We start from the raw sequence: 18,873 nt of genomic DNA on the forward strand, positions 1-18,873 counted from the left end.
CTGCAGAGACAAAGGACTCTGCCCTGAAAAGCTCCTCTTCCCCAGCTTAAGTACTCCCAGGCCTGATTGCTGAGTGCTGCTCACTGGCTCCACCGAGAGATAGGCGTTACCTAAGACAGAGAAAAGAGCAACACAGTATACTCACACAGCAAACAACAACGGGCCTGCTGGGGCCTCAAAAGTGCCCTTCGAAGGATTTTAAAGCAGTTAGCTTGGCTCTCTGCTGGTTTAAAGATGAAAAAGTCCTGTCCAAGTATGTCATTTCTTCTTTTGGTGAGTGAAATTCTTGTTCTTCATTAATGTGTTACTTAACATCTGTATCTGTGCGTCGCAATGCACAGATACTAACGCCAGCAACCAGACTTGCTGATATTCCACCTTTTTGTCCAAAAAGGTCTGATGGTGACACCCAAAATGCTAAAATCAAGAATGGGAGAGTCTTTCCAGATTAAGCTTCATATCTGTCCTCCAGTCAGAGAAAACCTTTAGATTTGAGGAGTTAAGTCATATGATTTCTTGTTTATGAATCTTCTGATCACCCTTGCAGCTGCCACTTAACGCCATCCAAGTGCCAAGTTTCTCTCTTCCTTAGTCAAATCAAATTCTTTCCCCAAATTGCCTTCATCCATCCAGAAAAAGCGACATACTTATTTTAGTTAAAGAAAAAGATGTACTTTTGTGTTTTTTCACATTCCCTAGCAATTTTGGTCATTTTCTTCCTCATTTGGTTCTGTAGTTTGCATTGTAAACAGAGAGTCTCTTATACAGAGTTGTCATCGTACGTTAAAGCCAAAAGTCACACGAGAACTACCAGCCAGTCCAGTCCACAGTGCCCTCATTCCTCCTTCCCTCCACAGGGAAGGATTGCGACTTTACCAACATCCAAGTGCTGATATGAATGCTCAAAGTCTGGGTTTGGACAGTGGTCAGAAAACAATGCCAGGACTGTTACCCAGAGTGTTTGTGGATCAATGGCGAGAACTTGCCCTTTTTACTTCCACAAGTTTCACATTGAAAATTATTGCACTAGAATTCAGCACAATGAGAGCTTTGTGTGTTTGGTGGAGCTGAAGCTGATTCATGTTTGAAAGTCTCCCTCTGTTACAGTTACTCCCTCTGTCCCTTGTTACTATGATGTTTTCTCACTTGTGTATACTCGCAGACCTACTCTGGTTGTTTTACTTTATGGTGTACTCTACTTAATCCTTACATGTGACATCGTTATCACTTATTCCAGAATGTTTTGGACTTTGGACTAAAAGACGGATGCCTCAGTCTGTAGGCTCTGAAACTCAGAATCAAAGTTCGTTGCCTTTCTGTTTATACCATCACCACTGACAAATCTAACTGGGTAAGATGTGATTGAATGGGCATCTTTGAAGATACAATAATATAATTTTTTTTTGATCTGCAAAAGCTGTATTCGAGTGTGATTCAAGAAAAAGCATATCAACTCTACTACGTCTTCACCAGGCAAATGTTTAACATGAAAAAGGGCAAGGTGCAGGATACTAAGGCACCAACACACCGACTTCCTTTTCAGCCATTCGAGAAAACAGTTCTCCCCAAGATGACACTCCAAAAAGAAAAATACATGCAGCAGGAAGGAAGGGGTCTATATTTGAATGCAAACACATTGTGCAAAATTCAAAAGACATTGGTCACTAGAAAGTGTTGGTCAGTGTAATCTCCCAGGGATGATGGATTGCACACAATAACCGTAGGTGGTATAATAGAATTTTATTTGAACGTTTATATCATTATAATAGAGCCTGCTTCACGTTAAATCTTTATTTTCATCTCTTTTATGTATAACTGTGTGACATGTGGCTTGTAGGTTTTATCCCTTATGTTTTGTCAAGCTTTATCAGCTCAGCATACACACTGAGTCTGCATATCTACATACTGACAGCACATAACTGAATAGGTCTCATTCTTGACTGTCTTCTTTTTCATCCAGGGAAAACGGCAGCATGACTGCAGACACATCTGCCAGTCAGGCTATGGCCAAACCAATGACCCCGACCAGCATGAGTGTCTCTTCTCCTTCTCCTGACGCCAGTGTCACCAGCAACACACACTACGCTGCCACAGCCTCCAGCAACCTTGGACGTGGTTATGGAGCTATGTCAGGGCGAGCGCCTACACCTCAGGGAAATAGCCATGCACAAAAGCTGGGCAGCCCTTTAGCCTTGGGAAGCCCCAGTATCACCTCAGGGGCCCAAGGTGCCATGTTGTCTCCTCGTCATCGCCAGAGCCCCAGCATGCCAGCTAGCAGCAGCAGCTGTAGTAGTCCCCATCTCCCCCAGCACCCCCCTGGCTCTTTCTCTCCTGCAGCCAGCCTCCGATCGCCAGCCCCTGTGTGCAGCAGCACAGGAACCAACCAAGGGTTTAACTCTCTTAGCGCACTGCAGGCTCTCAGCCAGGGCCACAGGATTTCCCAGGGACTCAGTGAAGGACAGCACCCAGAGTCCCCTGACAGAAAACCAGTCGGCCTTCAGAGCCCTCTTCACAGCTCCAACCCCGGTAGCCAAAAAGCCAAGAACAATATAAGCTTAGAGGTTGACCTATTTGGAACTTTTCAGGAGCAAGACCTTTTGACATCCCAGAACCAGGAAGGTGATCAGGGGGAGGGAAGAGATGGTGACCGGGAGAGCCTGGGTGACCTTAGTGATGCGCCAAACCAACTTCTGAACACCAAAGGCCATACCAAGCTGCTCCAGCTGCTCACCACCAAGTTGGAGCCCTCTGATCCCTGCTCACCAACGGGTGCTTTCGGAGATGACCAGCTCTGTAAGGACCAGCTTGGTGGTGTAGGTGGGGTGGGACATAACAATCACTCCACCTCTTTAAAGGAGAAACATAAAATTCTTCACAGGTTGCTGCAAAACAGCACCTCGCCCGTGGAGTTGGCCAAACTAACAGCTGAGGCAACCGGAAAAGATCCCATTGGTCCAGAGTCGGCCTCTGGAGACAGCATGACCGCTCTGGGTGAACTCTGCACAAAACAGGAGCCAGGGAGCCCCAAAAAGAAGGACAATGCATTGCTTCGCTATCTCCTGGACAGGGATGATAACAGCATCCTGGATAAAGCAATCAAGATAGAACCTGGTGAAGGACTGAAGCTCTCCAGCATTAAGACTGAGAAACCAGAAACAGGCTTTAACATGGAGCCACAGGTCAGTAATGTATCAGGCAGATTTATTAACTACTGGTTTGGTAGCGTCAGTTTGTTTTTTGTTTGCCTTGTGTGCTCGGTTCAGTTCCGTTTAGTTTTTAAATGCTTTTTTTTTTAGGTTTCAGGTGGTGAAGCTCAATTATTTCCATGTATTTTCAGTTCCTTAGTTACATAAAATAGCCTTAAATATTACAGCTTTCACGTTTCAGTAGTAGTTGTCGTAGCTTCCTGCTACAATATGATGTCTTTACTACATGTAACATCAAAGTCATCAGCTGTTTCTCATTTACAACGAGCACATTGCTGGTTAATCCTTGCTCCCTCCAAACAGGCAGAAAGACAATCCAGTGTCGATCTTTTTTACCTTTTACCTTAGTCAATTTAAAAATACTTTCAAGTATCAGCCTAAGAAAACAGCACTTTTAAGTCATAGTCACTGTTACAGATGCTACACAATCAGAGGCCTCAGTATTAGGAGTTTTTACTCCTAATACTGAGGCCTACACGGGGAGCCCCAGGGAGACTACACAGGGAGCCCTGAATCCCTCAAAATAAGCACTGAGATGCATCATTGTCTAAGCAACACATAACGGTACATTTGTTTTAATAGATGATTCAATTTCTTGGGAAAACTGTATTGTTAACAAATCTTTGTAATTGCTTAAGGTTCACATGAACACCTAAAAGTAAGAAACGTGGTCGGTGATGCTCGTTTGTTCTGTGAGATCCGTGTTGAGTTCCTCTTTAGACAGCCAATGGCACACTGCCCCCCACGCTCCCAGAAACACAAGATGCCCTGGCAAAGAAAGCAGAGGAGTACTGTTTAAAGGCTTAGGCATATGTGTGAGTCAGTGTGTGTGAGCGAAGAACAAGGGAAACCAATACTGTATGGGAATGAGATTTCAAAAACACTGCACAGGTCTCCTGTGTGGTGTCTGTGTGTGTCTGTGTGTGTGTGTGTGCAGAGTTGCAGTTTCGCTGGGAAAGTTTACTTACTGTGTTTGAGGCATATCTTGCAGGAACAGCAGAGGAGTTGTGTTGCTATGGATCAGCACACATGTAGGTGTGTTTGCGTGCATTTGTATAAGTGTGCACGGCTGCATGTGTGGTGTGCCTGAATGTTTAAAAATATCCATATGTGTGCACATCACAGCATCGTAGAAGAATAAACCATGATGTCTGCCACCAGTTAATAGACAACTTTATAGATTTGTTAGATTTGGAGGGTTGAATTTTTTTTTAAACAATGTTAAATCCCATGAACATCTTTTAAACGTTTATTCCAGGAACCAAATGGGCATCATCAGAATAAATATTACATATGAAAACTTTATCTCAGTGGATGAACATCTGTCAGTGAACCTTGAAACAATGGTCAAAGTCTATCCATCTCTGGTGAGCATGTGTCACTAGACCCGAACTGAACTTGACAGTTTGTTTAAACATGCTTTAACAATTCTGTGGTTCATCACTTAGACTGTATTGAAAAGATGGACATAGTGATGTCACCCACAAATTTGGGGACTCCGTTTTTAAGCTTCGAGATGAGCCTCATTGTCACTGTAATCTGTTTTTAAACTACCTGTTATGAGCAGATGGTGGAACTAACTGAAAAAAATTAGGAATACTGTACACCTTAGCAATCACAAAATGGCACGTTAACTTGCTCCACTGAGTATTTAGAAATAGCTGTTGACACCACTAAGGAATGGCTGACCTCATTAAGGAAATGTTTGTTTTTGTAAACAGGACTTGTCCTCTTCTGGCTATTAGAATGACTCCAGGTTTAACTGGTACTGGAGAAGCACATCCTCCTTTTATAGACACGCTTTATAACTTATCAGGGATATGTAAACTGATCAACCATAAATCCACTGACATGTGATATTGATATGGAGTTTGGTTATTATATTGACGCCTGTTCAGGGGTGTGATGTGCCAGGAAGAAAGTGAGCAGTTGGTTTTTGAATTTATCAAGTGTAAAGATCTGAGAGAATACAGAGAAATCCTCCTCACAGTTCACCTCCTGTTTCCTTATGCCTATTGGATCCAGGTTAATTAGATGTATGCTAAAATAAAGGATAACTTCAGTAGATTTTTCATATTAGATGTGTAAGACTAGAGCATCTCCAAAACAGCTCATATGGTGGGGTGTTGCCGACGTGTGGCGATTAGCAGCTACCAAAACTTGTCCAATGAAGTACAGCTAGTGAGTCAGGAGCTAGGTCTGTTGACCAATGGAAATTAAGGCTTGATCTCATGGCAGACCTACTGTAACACCGACTGCTTAAAGTTTAGGCTAATAGCAGACACCCGCAATTTTTAGCATCAACATGTAATCATTTGCCCACATTAATATTATGTATGTGGTTTCCTTCAAGTGGTTAAAAATTGCTAAACCCAAACACATCATTGGTTTCAGTGTCGTAACGCTCTAGCCTGCTGTTATTGGTTAGTTAGTAAATCTGTATTCAGTTCAGATTGTTGCTTATTGACAGGCAGGTGCATTTATGGTAAAAGTAAGCTACAGGAAGTGGCCAATGGAAAATGACTGAAGTTCAGTCTTTCGGAGAATAGAGGCACACCCATTAGCAGTTGTGTATCTACTACAGTTTCTGTGCTATATTACATATGAGCACCATGCTAACAGCTAGCAAGACCACAAGAGTTATAAAGCAGGGTCTTATTACAATGTTATGAACAGCTGAACCTCTGAAATAATAAAAATAAATATATTTTTTCATTTACACATTTTTTCTTTTTTTACTAGTGTTTCCTTTGGTGTGTGGCCATTCTGTTTTCACCTTTCACTCTGTATCCGTGTGTGTGTTCTCTTGGTGTTAAACAGAGCTGTGATTGGGACTTACTGTACATCACACATGACCTCATTAGCACCAGCAGTTTATTTTTAGCTCCTCCTCTATTCATCAACCAAATGGCCAGAGGCAACCGTATAGTGACATACGTTGTTTGAATTATGAACTAGTTTTAGTGGCATGCCAGGATTACCACAGCATATGGAAAAAAGACATGAAACCACATGATGTTACATCTACTTTCGAACCCTATTTCTGCATGTTGTCACATGAAAGCATGCATTTTTTCATTATTCAGTTCCCTAAATGTCAAGAGCCCTTCACTGAACATAATGTTACAACGTATGTTTGGATGTAATGCAGCAATGTGGCACACTGGTGCTACCGTCATGTGATGTAAAATGTGTTTTATGTCATTTTATCCCTGAAATAATCTATTTATTAATCCTGTTTTTTCCCCTTCCTGGTCTCAGACCAATGAGCTCGAGGACCTGTTGGATAACCTGCAAAGTGGTGGCCAGGAGCAGCAGCCGCTGTTCCCCAGTCAACCACCGACCAGGGGTGCTGATCCCTCGTCATCCTCCTCCTCTTCTGTGCCACCTGCCTCCTCTGTCGACAAACAGACCATCATCTCTGACATTCTGCAGATGAAAGACAGCGGCAGCCCGCCCACCCAGCACAGACCCTTCCCTCCCATCGGCCCCGCAAGTACGTCTGCAACACAGTGTTTGTGTTTGACTGAATTGCACCATTCCAACATCTTGAACTTGCTAAATATTGAGAAAATCTTCAGATTGTCTCTAAATATGTACAGTACTGTATGGGGAATAAAAAATACTGTTTTTCCTCCTAGCAGGCTTTAATGGTCCCAGGCCCAACCATCCGGTTCAAGGTGGTCCTCCAATAAGGAGCATGTCTCTTGACAGCAACATGGGCCCCTCCCCTCACACCAACAGGCCTTTCCCTCCTCAGCACAGGAACAGTAGCCCATACCACTTAATGCAACAGCAGCAGCAACAAGGCATGATGGGACCCCACGCGGGCATGGCTAACCAAGCTGCAATGACTAACACAGGTGAGGCAGAACAAGATATAACTTTGAGGTGTATTTCTGGCTATATAGCAAATATGTATGTCAAATACATATATACACATATATACAAATACATATATAATACTAAATAACCTTTGAATGAATCTTTTCCCCATAACAGGAATGCGTGGCTCCATGCAGCAAGGTTGGAGTCCCCAGAGGCCCATGGGGGGCTCTGCAGGCCCAGTAATGGGCCAGGGAGTTGGACCTGGTCGTATGGTTCCCAACATGAATGCTGCACTCCCTGCAAGAGGCAGTGTTCCATCTGGATCCAGAGCCATGGTTAATATGCAGATGATGAGCAACGGTAAGAGAAAATGGGCAAATAACAGAAACTCTTCTCTCCTTGAATTCTACGCTGTTTCTGATATTCTGTGTATTTTTCCCCAGCAGAGATGGACATGGCAACGCCTCCTTACCCTCAGCAGCAGGCTCCACCTAATCAGACTGCTCCTTGGCCAGACCGAATGATGATGGATCATTATGGAAATCCAAGCAGGTATGGCATAAGAGAAGAGTCATCATAAGCAGAAAATGAAGCACTGAATCTAGTGTGATAATAATGCCAACTTACCTTCCAGGCCACCATACAGTGTCCCCCAGGAGGATGGCATGGGGTGTTGCGGCACAGGGTCTGAGGGCCAGCCAGATGAAGGCGCTCTACTGAACCAGTTGTGTTCGGTGCTAAAGGACTACGAGGGTCTAGAGGAGATTGACAAAATGCTGGGAATCCCCACATTGGCAGGACAGGTGAGCTCCTTTAAGCCACTCTATGCTAAACATATAACCTGTTTTGGAGTTTTGGTAAATAACACGTGAAGCACTTTTCACCACTCTATAGGGTCATCTGCCAGACCAGGACCAGTACCTGGGCTCCTCGGACCCAGCAGCTGGCATGAAGCCTCCTCTCTACAGTCAACACTATGCAGGTCAGGCAAGTTATGGTGGCATGCCTCCTGATGGTGGTTATCACGGCCAATCTATGGGAAGCCACATGGGCGCTCAGAGAATGCCGCACACATGTTATCCCCCAATGATGAGAATGCCTGGAGGTGCAGGGCCGAGGCAGGCTGGCATACGACCAGGGGGGCCTAATCCTATGATGCCCCCACAGCCCAATAACCTGAGGCTTCAGCTGCAGCACAGACTCCAGGCTCAGCTGGTAGGTGGCGCCAAATATTTGAATTTCACTCTTTTATTTTTTCCAGATTTCCAGACGTTTTACTGTACACAATATAACATTGATGTTGCAATACTGTATTACAGTGTTGGTTGTGCTCAATGCTTGATGACAGAGCAGTTACAGGTTGTGTAGGCGTTACTTGTAGCTAATAGTGCTTAACAAAAAGCTGAACATGGCATTAGTTTTGGCAGGTGGGCAGAGTGGAGCTGGCAGTGCTGATCCTTTCTTAGAAAGCACATCCTTCTTAGGGTGTCCTTTCTAAGCTGTGTCATCCTGCATACAGTTTCTTCTGCCTCTGCAAACCACTTTGCAACCCAGCTTCATCCTTTTCATGCTATTTCTGACATAGTCGATATTATGCCTGTTCTCACTGGTGCTTGCTCAGTTCTGAGGAGGGGCGTATTGCTGCTGTTCTTGCCTTAGTCTTGCCATCCCATGTCAAAGGGCAGCGAGGTCCCAGAACAGAGCCATACTACTAAAGATAAAGTACTGCAGATGAAATATCAATCCAGTTTTTCTGACAGAAATGGATATAAGGACAATTATAATTAGTTACTCAGCATGAAGATTAGATTAAATTCAAAGATGTGACCTGGCTAATGTAACAAGTTCCTCCATTTGGTTCTTTTTTCTTTATGATTCTCTTTGTTGCTTAAAAAAGCCAGCACTTATTGCTGCATGCAACTGGTGGTTGGAGCAAATAAAAATTCCAAGTAAAGTTTGTTTTGTAAAGCAACGCTTTTATGGAAATTCAGTACAGTGAGGGAGCAAAAGGTTACCGTTGTTGTTGTTGTTGACTCCAGCAGTCACCGGGTTTAAAAGGCCATCAGTTGCTTTGCAGACAGTCAGTTACATATATTTATAGTCATGTCCATCCCTTAATGTCACCTAAGTACGATCACAGAAACAAATCTTTTCCTTTCTGTAACTACAAACTGTTTCATATGATTCAGTCATGAATCCTGGCAAATGATGTTTCATCCAAGCATGAAACCTCATTACCATTTTGAAAAAGAAAAATCTGATTACAAAAGATGCCTCTGAGCCAACAGGGTTCACTGAGTTTGAACTGCGGCAAAAGCACAAATGTTTTCCAGCTTTCTGGCTTAATCAGCATTTTTTTGTTGCTTAGACAGTTGACAGCTGAAACGGCAAAATATGCACAGACAAATTCATACACATACCTTATACTATTAGCTGGTAACACGTTAGGATTTCTCTTTGAAAAGCCGTTGTTGTCTAATTTCTCTATGTGAAACACTTTTATTTTCTTTGGTGTGTTTGTATTACTACATAAATGTTGTGCTTATCTAGATTTTCAGTTTTTGTTTTGTCTTAAAATTTGTCTACGCCAACAAAGACACAGTTGGTGTTTTGGTTCAGGCTGCCACCTGGTGGAGAGTCAAGGCAAAACGCTTTGTCCCTTAAACGTCACTAAAATTAGCAGCAATTAGCAGTTTGTTCAGATGTGTGGCACGACTTTTACACTTCCAGCTTTACATTTATTGTGCCAGCAGAGAAACAGTAAAGTTTATTTATAGAAGAAAACTTTTTTTCAAAACCCATCTGAATCAAAAATGTGATTTTAATTCTTTTTTTTTTCTTTAAATGGTTGCAGGTGAATGCAAAACTCTTACAAACACCCAGATCAGTGCTTCAGTACTTGTGCACATCAACGAATCATATGCATTGATTGTATTTTAAGGCATTTATTAAGGGCAAAATTGCAATATCATATTTTTTTAATTCCGGGCTGCTCTGCCTTCTCTCTAGAACCGACAGCCAATGGTGAACCAGATGGGTGGAGTCTCCAACATGAATCTACCTCTACGGTCTAATGTACCAAACCAGGTCGGTTTGTCTGCATGAACACTTTATTCTCTTGTAAACACATGCTAAATATTATCAGCACAAATCATTTCCCCTTTTTGCTCCTTGTCCTTATGCCTAAATGTGCATCTCCTCCTGCAGGGAACCCTCAACTCTGAGATGATGGCCCAGCGGCAGCGCGAGTACCTCACCAACCACCTACGCCAACGCCAACAACAGCAGCAGCAGCACATGCAGCAGCAGCGTGCCATGATGATGCGCACTCAGGGCATCAACATGCCACCCAATATGCCCACTGGGGGCGCTGCTCCTACGCCAATGCCCATGGGCGGGACCAACCCACGGCTCCCGCAGGGCAACCCGCAGCAGTTCCCCTACTCGGCCTCCAGCTACGGTACAGGCCTGCCCTCTCCTCCTCATCCAAGCTCCTCCAGCCCCTTCTCCTCCCCTCACTCCCCCAGCCATCATCTGGCTAGTCAGGGCATGATGGGAAATGTGGGAGGGCAATACAGAGGTGTAATGAGTCCGCCATCACACCACAGTCCCTTCCACTTCAGCAGTGCAGGTATATGATGAGAGCACAGCAGCAGCATCTCAGTGGTCTGTGTGTGCTTCATGGAAGATGTGCAGTAGTTTTTTTACTTTTTTTTGTGGTGGCGGTCTTTTTTTTTTTTTTCATGACTGGGTGTTGGTGAAGGCTGCATGATTAGTTTTTTCCTTCTGCTGTCTTTTCTTTCTGTGCTAATCAACACAGAAGCAAAATTATTTTCTTATTATTACTTAAAAGAACAAGGAAGTCGATTTTTTTTTTTCTGTGATTGTTTTATTGTAACTGTCGTAAAACAATCACAAGGGGTGGGGTGGTTTGTAAAAGTTCTGTCAGTGCTGTCAGAACTGAAGTAAATGAATTTCATTTAACAAAAACGATCTTCTGAAGTGAGGACAATACAACATTCTGAGTATTTTGTGTGAATTTAATTTATTAACAATCCAGCTGTTGGTGAGTTTGGGCCTTTTTTCTTTCCATTTCGGGTTGGTCTTTCAGTTATAGGGCTCTCTCATTGGTGAATCAAAGATTTTGATGATTTTTCAGATACTGTAAAAAACTTTTCTCTGAGTCTCAGAGGAAAGGTCATTCTCATTTGTCTCAAATTCACTTTATCGTTTTGGTAAGATCTTCATATAATGTTGGGGTCTAACTAGTCCAGATTACCACCATCTGAAAATTATTATAAAGTCTTAGTTTTTACTTGTGTTATTGTAACTGTCTATGACACTCTGACGTGCAGGAATGAGCCAGCAGCAGCAGCAGCAGCAACACCAGGATCCAGTGTCCTGTTTTCCATGCGGGGCCACCACGCCGCAGAGCTCCTTGCTGTCCCCCAGAATGGGGCAGGGTCAGAGCCCTATGTTGCAGCAAAACCAAGGTCCACCCCAAACCCAACACCAGGGTCCGAACCAGGGAGGACCTCCCAGCTACCAGCCTAGTGCCGACCTCAACGGATGGCCTCAGCCTGCCAACATCACCAGCAGCAACAGGTATTATGTGCAAATGCTTTTAAAATGTTGTGTTTATTTACAGCTGAGTATTTCTGTTATTGGCATCTACAGGAGTCGATTTGCATATTCACAGTAGTAATCCTTATTTGGGGGCTTGTTTTGGCCTTCTGTTGTCCAAAACTAGCTGTATTAGCGCCTTTGTAACGTTAGTCCAGCTTACTTCTGAGATGGTTTCTGTCCTCAAAGTCAGAGCTGTGTGTTCCTAAATATTATTATAATTGTTATTGTTTCCAAATTAGGGATATCCACACTAATTGCTGACATATAGAACAAAGAGTAGCTATTTTAAAGATGCACACATGGCAGAGAATAAGGAAAAGCATAATAGGTCTCAGTCATTTTAGTTTATTTTTCTTTTTTTTTTAGAATTCTTTTTATCCTTTTTGACTCAGCTTGTCTTCTTTCAGCGTCTACCCCCAGCAGTCTCAGTCTCACTACTCCACACAACCCGGTGGAGGAATGTACAGTGGCAACAACAACATGAACCTTGCCATGGGCAATAATAGCATGAACCCAATGTCTGGACAGATGAGCTCCATGGCCTCTATGAATACAGAACAGGTGCTTCATACAAGCTTACATTGTCACGCCTAATTCTTTTTATGTTGTTTTTTCGCACATGCAGAAGCTGTAATTGTGGTTGTTCGCTATGAATTTGCAGGGCAATGAAAGCAGCCTTATCCTGGAACAGATAACAGGGATTGACATGCTGACTCAAGAGGGTGAATCCAATTCTGTAAGTAATGCACTTCTTCAAAACATCTTCGTATCCTATTTGCACGAATGTTTCTGTAATACTAGCACAGGCACAGTGTTGTAAAACGTAACAAAACATAGGGTGTAATACACAGTAATTGCTGCAGGTTGCTGGGAAATGTATGCTATAGGTGGAAATGCTCTGTGATGTGGCTGTACACTGTTGCTTAAAAGTGCACCCATCACTACACTATAAAAAATGGTTTAACTCTAGGCTCAGATTTTGCCATCCTTAGCTTGGTATTGCCCCACTTTCAGTCTTTAGATTTAAATTCATTAATTTGTGTTTAAAATGTGCACTGGAAGCCTTTAATGGGTGAAAATGAGATCATTGTGGGCTTAACAGATAAGGTGTGGGTGAAAAATCTGTTTTTGTTTTGTTTTTGGTTACATGATTAGTTTTGATTCTGTGGAGTATAAGTCTGTAATAACATAAAGACTTAAATTGAAATGCATCTGAAGTTCTTCCCCCAGAACAAGTAGAGATCTTAAAATGTTGAAAGCATTCAAATGATTAGATCGTCCTTGTTTATTAAACTGATACATCATTTGTTACCCTTTTATTGATCTTTTGTACTTGGAAACCACTTATGAGTGAGGAAACTCAGTTCAGTTCTTTGTTATCAGAGTGACTGTAATTTAAATTACCTTGATGATTTTCTGTCTTCTACAGAATTTTTGCTGACCCCAGGCTGCAGTTGAGACGAGCAGTGAGGGAATCCATGCAAAAACACTGACACCCATTCAGCTCAGCACACAGAGACGTATGAAGGACTTGATGAGAACACTGCCCCTCTGTCACACCAGGCAACTCAGAGGCTCTATAGCATGAGGACAACCGAGACATGTGCAAACTTCAGGACTACATTCACAGTGGGTTTAGTCATTGCTTAACATTTTATGCAAGCAAAAGTCTGACATTACAGGGAAACTGCCATCTGAACCATCCTGACAGCAAATGCCCAACGTGAGGATAATCCTGAAAACCCCCAGCTATTTGTGGTTTTTAGGTTTTCAATGTAACTTATTCTTTGATTGATATCAGCTAATCAACATGTGATATGTATCTGTAAGCTGTAGTCAAATCAAACACTGTATTCACAGTAATCAAACACTCAAGAGGACTTTTAAAACAGAATTTTTCTAAAAAAAATAGTTAATAAAAGTACTGAAAGGTGTTCTGTGTAGCATTTTTAAAAAAGTTTTCAAGCTTTGTTTTTCTTATAGTTTAAAAAGAAGTTTGGATAAGGAGGTTATATCTAGAAATGAGAAAATGTGGGGGTGTGTGCGTTTTTGGGGGGATGTAAATTTACAAGGAGGGAAAGAAAAGCAACCTTTACATCTTAAAATTGATTTCAATACCTATGATATTCAGTTTTCCTGAAATATCCCCGGATTTCCTCTACAATTAAAGCGGATGTTGTGAGGGTTTCAACAGTAATAGTATGTAATCAGACACCGGTAGCACATTCAGGGTTCATTAGGAGATATTATTTGAATTGCCATCAAGAAACGAGGTAAACTTCTCCACCTCTAGCATTTTTCAGCATGCTTTGTTGAGCTGGAGTTGGATAGAGCAAGCAACAAACTTATTCCTTGCACATTTTGACACTTTAGTTAAAAAAAAATGCAAATTCATGCTGTAATTTTCACTTTTTATTATACTTCCTTAAATTTTGGGCAAGTACTAAACATGTCCAAAAAGAGAAGAAGCTTGTCTATAATGAAAATGCTACATAGAGCACCATTTAAAAATAGGTAATTTGCAACTTGCTGAATTAAAATTTGTGTGGAGGTTATTGGTCCCAAGTTGCCCAAGTTAACATAGTCACACACACAGTGTTTGCTGTTTGAATGTCCTCTGGTCAGATCAGTGTATTACCAGAGTTTTTTCTGAGTCTCTGAGGTAACTATGATGGATTAAGTTTCTTGTGTGTGCGTGTGTGAAACTAAAACATAAGTGGCAGGATGATGAGTATAAATGAAGCCTCTGGATTATATCTTTTATGGTTCGGTTTTGGAGCCTAAGTGAAAATGACAATGAGAAGGTTTATGAAAGATATTTTATGGTTATTTATAGTTTTAAAGAAGATTTAGAGATTCTTTCTATGACGAAAAACAAAAGAAAACAATCAAGAATATCAAGAATAAAAAAATTCTCTCAAATGGTACATGTTGATGTCGATTTAAAATTAATATATTTCAACTGCTGTAGTTACAGGGGACCTGTCTCCCCATTTAATGACTTTTTGAATGAAAGTGAATGTGTATAGATCGTGTACATAGATTTTTAATATCCTTTTTTGCCCCAAGTGGTATTGTAAAGCAGCAGCTCGGAGTTTAGTTCAACAAAAAATGAGAGCAGAAATATTTTGTTGGTTAAATGAGCATCAGTAGATGAAGCTAAAGAAGCACTTAAAGTGAAAGTTTGTTCACTTTTCTGCCCTGTTTGCAGGCTAGCCCTTTAGCTTTCCCAGCTACAAAATCACAAGCTATTGCTAGAATCCTGAAGCTATTTTGACAAACTAGCTAACCTATTTAGCTTTCCACTTAAGTAGCAATAATAATAATTTCTTTTTCTAGCTTTAATATCTTAGTTTTCAGTATTTTTGTTTTTCTGGACTAACAAGGGTTTTGGTACAAAAAAAAACAATTGGCCACTATTAGCGTTATAACATCTTAAATTAGAATGGTATCACGTGGCTAAATGTTAGCGTTAGCATTGAAAATAACGCTATTGTTATTTTGAGCACATTACTTTTTTCAGACCATTCTTGTCAGAAATACTTTTCCCCACTGAGATTTAACCAGTGAGCTTATTTCTGCCTCTAATGCAGCTTTGCCTCTAAATGAAAAGAAAAATGTGTAAAAGTAGAAAAAGAAAAAATCTCGATGCTACTGCAGCTCATTCTGAAATGACCCTTCAAGGTCGTGACCTTGTAGCCTGCCAGAATGTGTCTTGCACTGCAGGTGTGTAGTTGAATCTTGGGTTGTGCTGAAGGGCAAATTTAACTGTTTTTTGTGTTGAGTTTCTGTGGTTAAAGCTGTCATCTTTAAGTCTCCATACTGTATGTACTGGTAAACAATGCAGACATTTTTTGCGCCAAGGATAAATCCTTACGTAAATGAAGAACTAGAGCTAAATTACTTTGTCCATTTCGCAAAGTTATAATGTTTTCAATCTAAATTTCTATAGACTGGACTTTTATTTTCCACTTTGATTCAATCACTTTGCAAGGTACTGTTCATTTAGGTGCTGTTTTGTGCGTGTGAGCTTGTAATTGTGAACAAAACTGACTTTAACTGGCAACATGTGTTTTTAGACTTCTTGGTCTGTTTGATGTGATCTGATACTCTAACAACGACAATATGATTGAGAGGGTGCGAAAATACACACTGTAACACTGAAATGAATTTCACTGTAGCGCTTCTCACTTTGTTTCCACATCATAACATTTTAGCCCCCAAAAATGTTGATGAACTGATGATGAACTGTAAGCCATGAGTATTCGAATGTCACACATTGAGGGATGAATGACCACCTACAGTAACTGCTAATGTTTGATTTCCTTGTGTGACGTGAGCCTGCACAGGTGGTCACTCAGAACAAAATGGTTATTTATGGTTGCACTGTACTGGTATTTAACCTGACTAACATTGTTTTTGGTTTTAATGGGTATTAAGTGTTTTTTTTACATTTTTAGCACGCCCAGTTAAGCACATTGAGCTACTGTGGCCCAAGAATTACTGAAGTAATTCTAATGCAGGGCCATGTTTCTATTCAAGAAAGGCATCATTTCTGCCTTTCATAGCTGACAAAGTTCAATATTTGCCAATATTAAAAAAGCAAAACAAAAACCTACTTGTGGAACTGGATATTATTTCGAATGATTTGTCGGAAGTGTTAAGTTTCCATATGAGTATCTGTTCACACCGATCTTACTTTTCAGCAACTTTATCTTTAACTTCCCCCCCAAAAAGAAAAATCTCTCGTTGTTTTGAAATTGTCTCAGCACAAACAGTAGTGTGAGAACGATTTAGTCTGAAATTGGGCAAATTTTAACTTCTGCTTTATAAGATCTGACACTTTTCAGTTCTCTGTGCTTGAGAAATAATTGGGGTGGAGGCTCAGTGTGAAGAGTTCCCATCTTGGGGGTTTTACATAGCACCACCTGTGTTTCAGCTTTACGCACAAAATGTACAATTTTACAAAATGCATGTTTGTCAGCCTGCAGATCGGGGTTTGTGTCAGGACTTGTTTTCACCTGCTGTTTGTTTTGTATTTAAAATTTGGCTTTCATTCACTGGTTTAGACATAGCCACTAAAGACTGCTCAATAGGATTTAGCCACTAAAAACTATTTAGTTATGTTTGGTTATTTTTTCAGTTAGCTTTAGAAAAAAGATTGTGGTTTCTGTTAAAACGCACCCTTCACATGTTGGAAGTGACTGGTCAGTGGCCCTGATGACATAAAGCCATGCATCAGACACCAAAGGACACCTTACCTGTAAATAAGAGACACCAGCATAATTTAAACCCTGGGAATCAGAACAGGAATCGATAACCTCTGTAATAGAACAGTCATATACCAGATGACATACATCAGACATATGAATTTCCCTTTTGGATAAACTTATTCTTATATATGAGGGTAATATATGAAATCTAAGACCCTTTTTTTTTTTTTACCATTTAACTAAATTGAGTTTTTTTTGTTCATTTAAGATATTTTAATATTTGATGTGATTTTACCTTCTTTGTAATTATGGCCATTATATTTTTTTCTTTCTTTTTATTTTGATTCAAAAGGTTGAGACAGGATCAACTGGTCTGTTATGGATGTATTTTGTGATTCTACCAGAAGGTGGCGCCAAAGTCACGTGTTTTAAATGTACTTACGCGACCGTGGTCATGCAAGAAACGTCTTACTTCTTGTGGGTTTTAAGTTTTGGGGATGTTTAAAAGAACCAGTGGAATAGTAATCTCTGTCACTGGTAAAATAACCCCTGAGTAAAGCTTCTGGGTCAACCCTAACACATTTTTTCCTCCCCTTTCTTCTCTAATGTCAGTAAATCGACTCATTTCCCCTCTAAGAGTCATTTAAGGAAGTTACTTGCTCTGATTTTCTTGGGTTCCTTCTTTCCACTTATGAAATGTGTCTGACATCTTGATAACCACGCAGTGGTAAATTAGAGCAAAACAGAAGGAGAATGCATGTGTCGAAGAATATTTTTCTCATCGCTATTTGAAGTATCCTCTCTACTGTGATTAAACATCTCAGCTGTGACACAGTCCAGTGCATACAGTTCATTAATTATTTTCTTATGTAGAAGTCCGGACGTTCACACATTTTTATGCAAGCTGTCGACTCTAATGTTGCTTTTGCCAATGCTGCTTGTTAATTTATGATTCATGCCACTGTAAATAAATTATTTTTACTGAACTGAGCTGTGTCTTTGTTTTAATTTCATCCATAAAGGAGGAAGTACATGTGAATCTCTTAGATAAAAAGTGACTTGTGCGGTCCCAGGGAATCCCAGTCTTTATATACTTTATATTTAACCTTAACACCACAACAAAACGTTAATAAATGTAAGTTATGTGGGATAAATGTGCTCTAAAATGTGGGTGGTGCGTAGCCTCCGCATTATTGATGGATACCCCAAGTGCCTTGAAATAGAGCTGACTTATGATCCCTTTCCATGGCCCAAAGACCTTTCTCCTCACCTGTTAATATCCTGGGAAAATTCCCCTTCCCCCGAGCCCCGCACACCCCACTAATCAATGATCAGACACTGTTAAAATTCCACAGACATTTACTTTTAAAGTGTCAGTTTCTAGTGTCAGTTTGTTTATTCTCGTATATCTGACATGCTGAGGGTAACGCAAGAAATACTTTGGCCGTGCAACTGTGTGACACATCCGGGAATCATGTGGCGTCCAGAGTGGTTCCCTATTTAAGTTCGGACAAGTGAGGAACAGCAAAAATGTCACAACGGCACACAGACCCTGCCTTCGTGAGGCTCTTTTGTTTTCTGCACAGGGAAACTTGGAACTGGTCCAGAGACCAGTGCACTCTGTATGGCCCCTCAAATCTAATCAGGCAGCAGCAGGCACTGCCTTCTGTCCACCAGTATAGATATGAAAACTGCTCCAGCATACCTTCAGATAAATGTTTTTGTCATGAATCTAATATTATGAAATGTGGCTGGCAACAAGTGTGAGAAGTCACGTGGGGCTTGAGTAGATAAAGCCTATAGCATACAGAGGATTACTCAAGGTCATGGGATTCGTGAAAGGTCACCAATTCTATCTGCAGCGTTTTTATGATTGGATTAGAAATATTTTTGTTATTTCCAAATGTCTGAAATTCAAAATGATGATGTAGGAAATGATCCTTAAAAAACACGGCTCCTATAGGATGACATGAGAATATTAAGCAACGACTGAGGATTTG

The 18,873-nt window shown here is 41.0% G+C and overlaps 1 protein-coding gene across 4 annotated transcripts in view; it reads left to right on the top strand.

Moving 5' to 3' along the window:
* LOC102785671 (nuclear receptor coactivator 2-like) overlaps window positions 1-17,847 on the top strand; it is a 54,627-nt gene extending 36,780 nt beyond the window's left edge. For 2 of the 4 annotated variants that reach the window (XM_035915655.2, XM_035915656.2), the window contains 13 exons: window positions 1,961-3,179; window positions 6,468-6,702; window positions 6,848-7,069; window positions 7,209-7,394; window positions 7,481-7,586; window positions 7,669-7,837; window positions 7,929-8,249; window positions 10,044-10,121; window positions 10,242-10,665; window positions 11,390-11,639; window positions 12,068-12,221; window positions 12,322-12,396; window positions 13,090-17,847. In XM_035915655.2, the coding sequence (XP_035771548.2) occupies window positions 1,961-3,179; window positions 6,468-6,702; window positions 6,848-7,069; window positions 7,209-7,394; window positions 7,481-7,586; window positions 7,669-7,837; window positions 7,929-8,249; window positions 10,044-10,121; window positions 10,242-10,665; window positions 11,390-11,639; window positions 12,068-12,221; window positions 12,322-12,396; window positions 13,090-13,101 (3,451 nt within the window). In that variant the 3' untranslated portion in view covers window positions 13,102-17,847. The remainder of the gene's footprint in view (window positions 1-1,960; window positions 3,180-6,467; window positions 6,703-6,847; window positions 7,070-7,208; window positions 7,395-7,480; window positions 7,587-7,668; window positions 7,838-7,928; window positions 8,250-10,043; window positions 10,122-10,241; window positions 10,666-11,389; window positions 11,640-12,067; window positions 12,222-12,321; window positions 12,397-13,089) is intronic. The other 2 variants (XM_035915657.2, XM_006808439.3) reach the window with 2 other exon arrangements.
* The last annotated feature ends 1,026 nt before the right edge of the window (window positions 17,848-18,873 follow it).

Source organism: Neolamprologus brichardi, chromosome 18, assembly GCF_056152115.1.
Source record: "Neolamprologus brichardi isolate AB-2024 chromosome 18, ASM5615211v1, whole genome shotgun sequence".
Lineage (NCBI taxonomy): Eukaryota > Metazoa > Chordata > Actinopteri > Cichliformes > Cichlidae > Neolamprologus > Neolamprologus brichardi.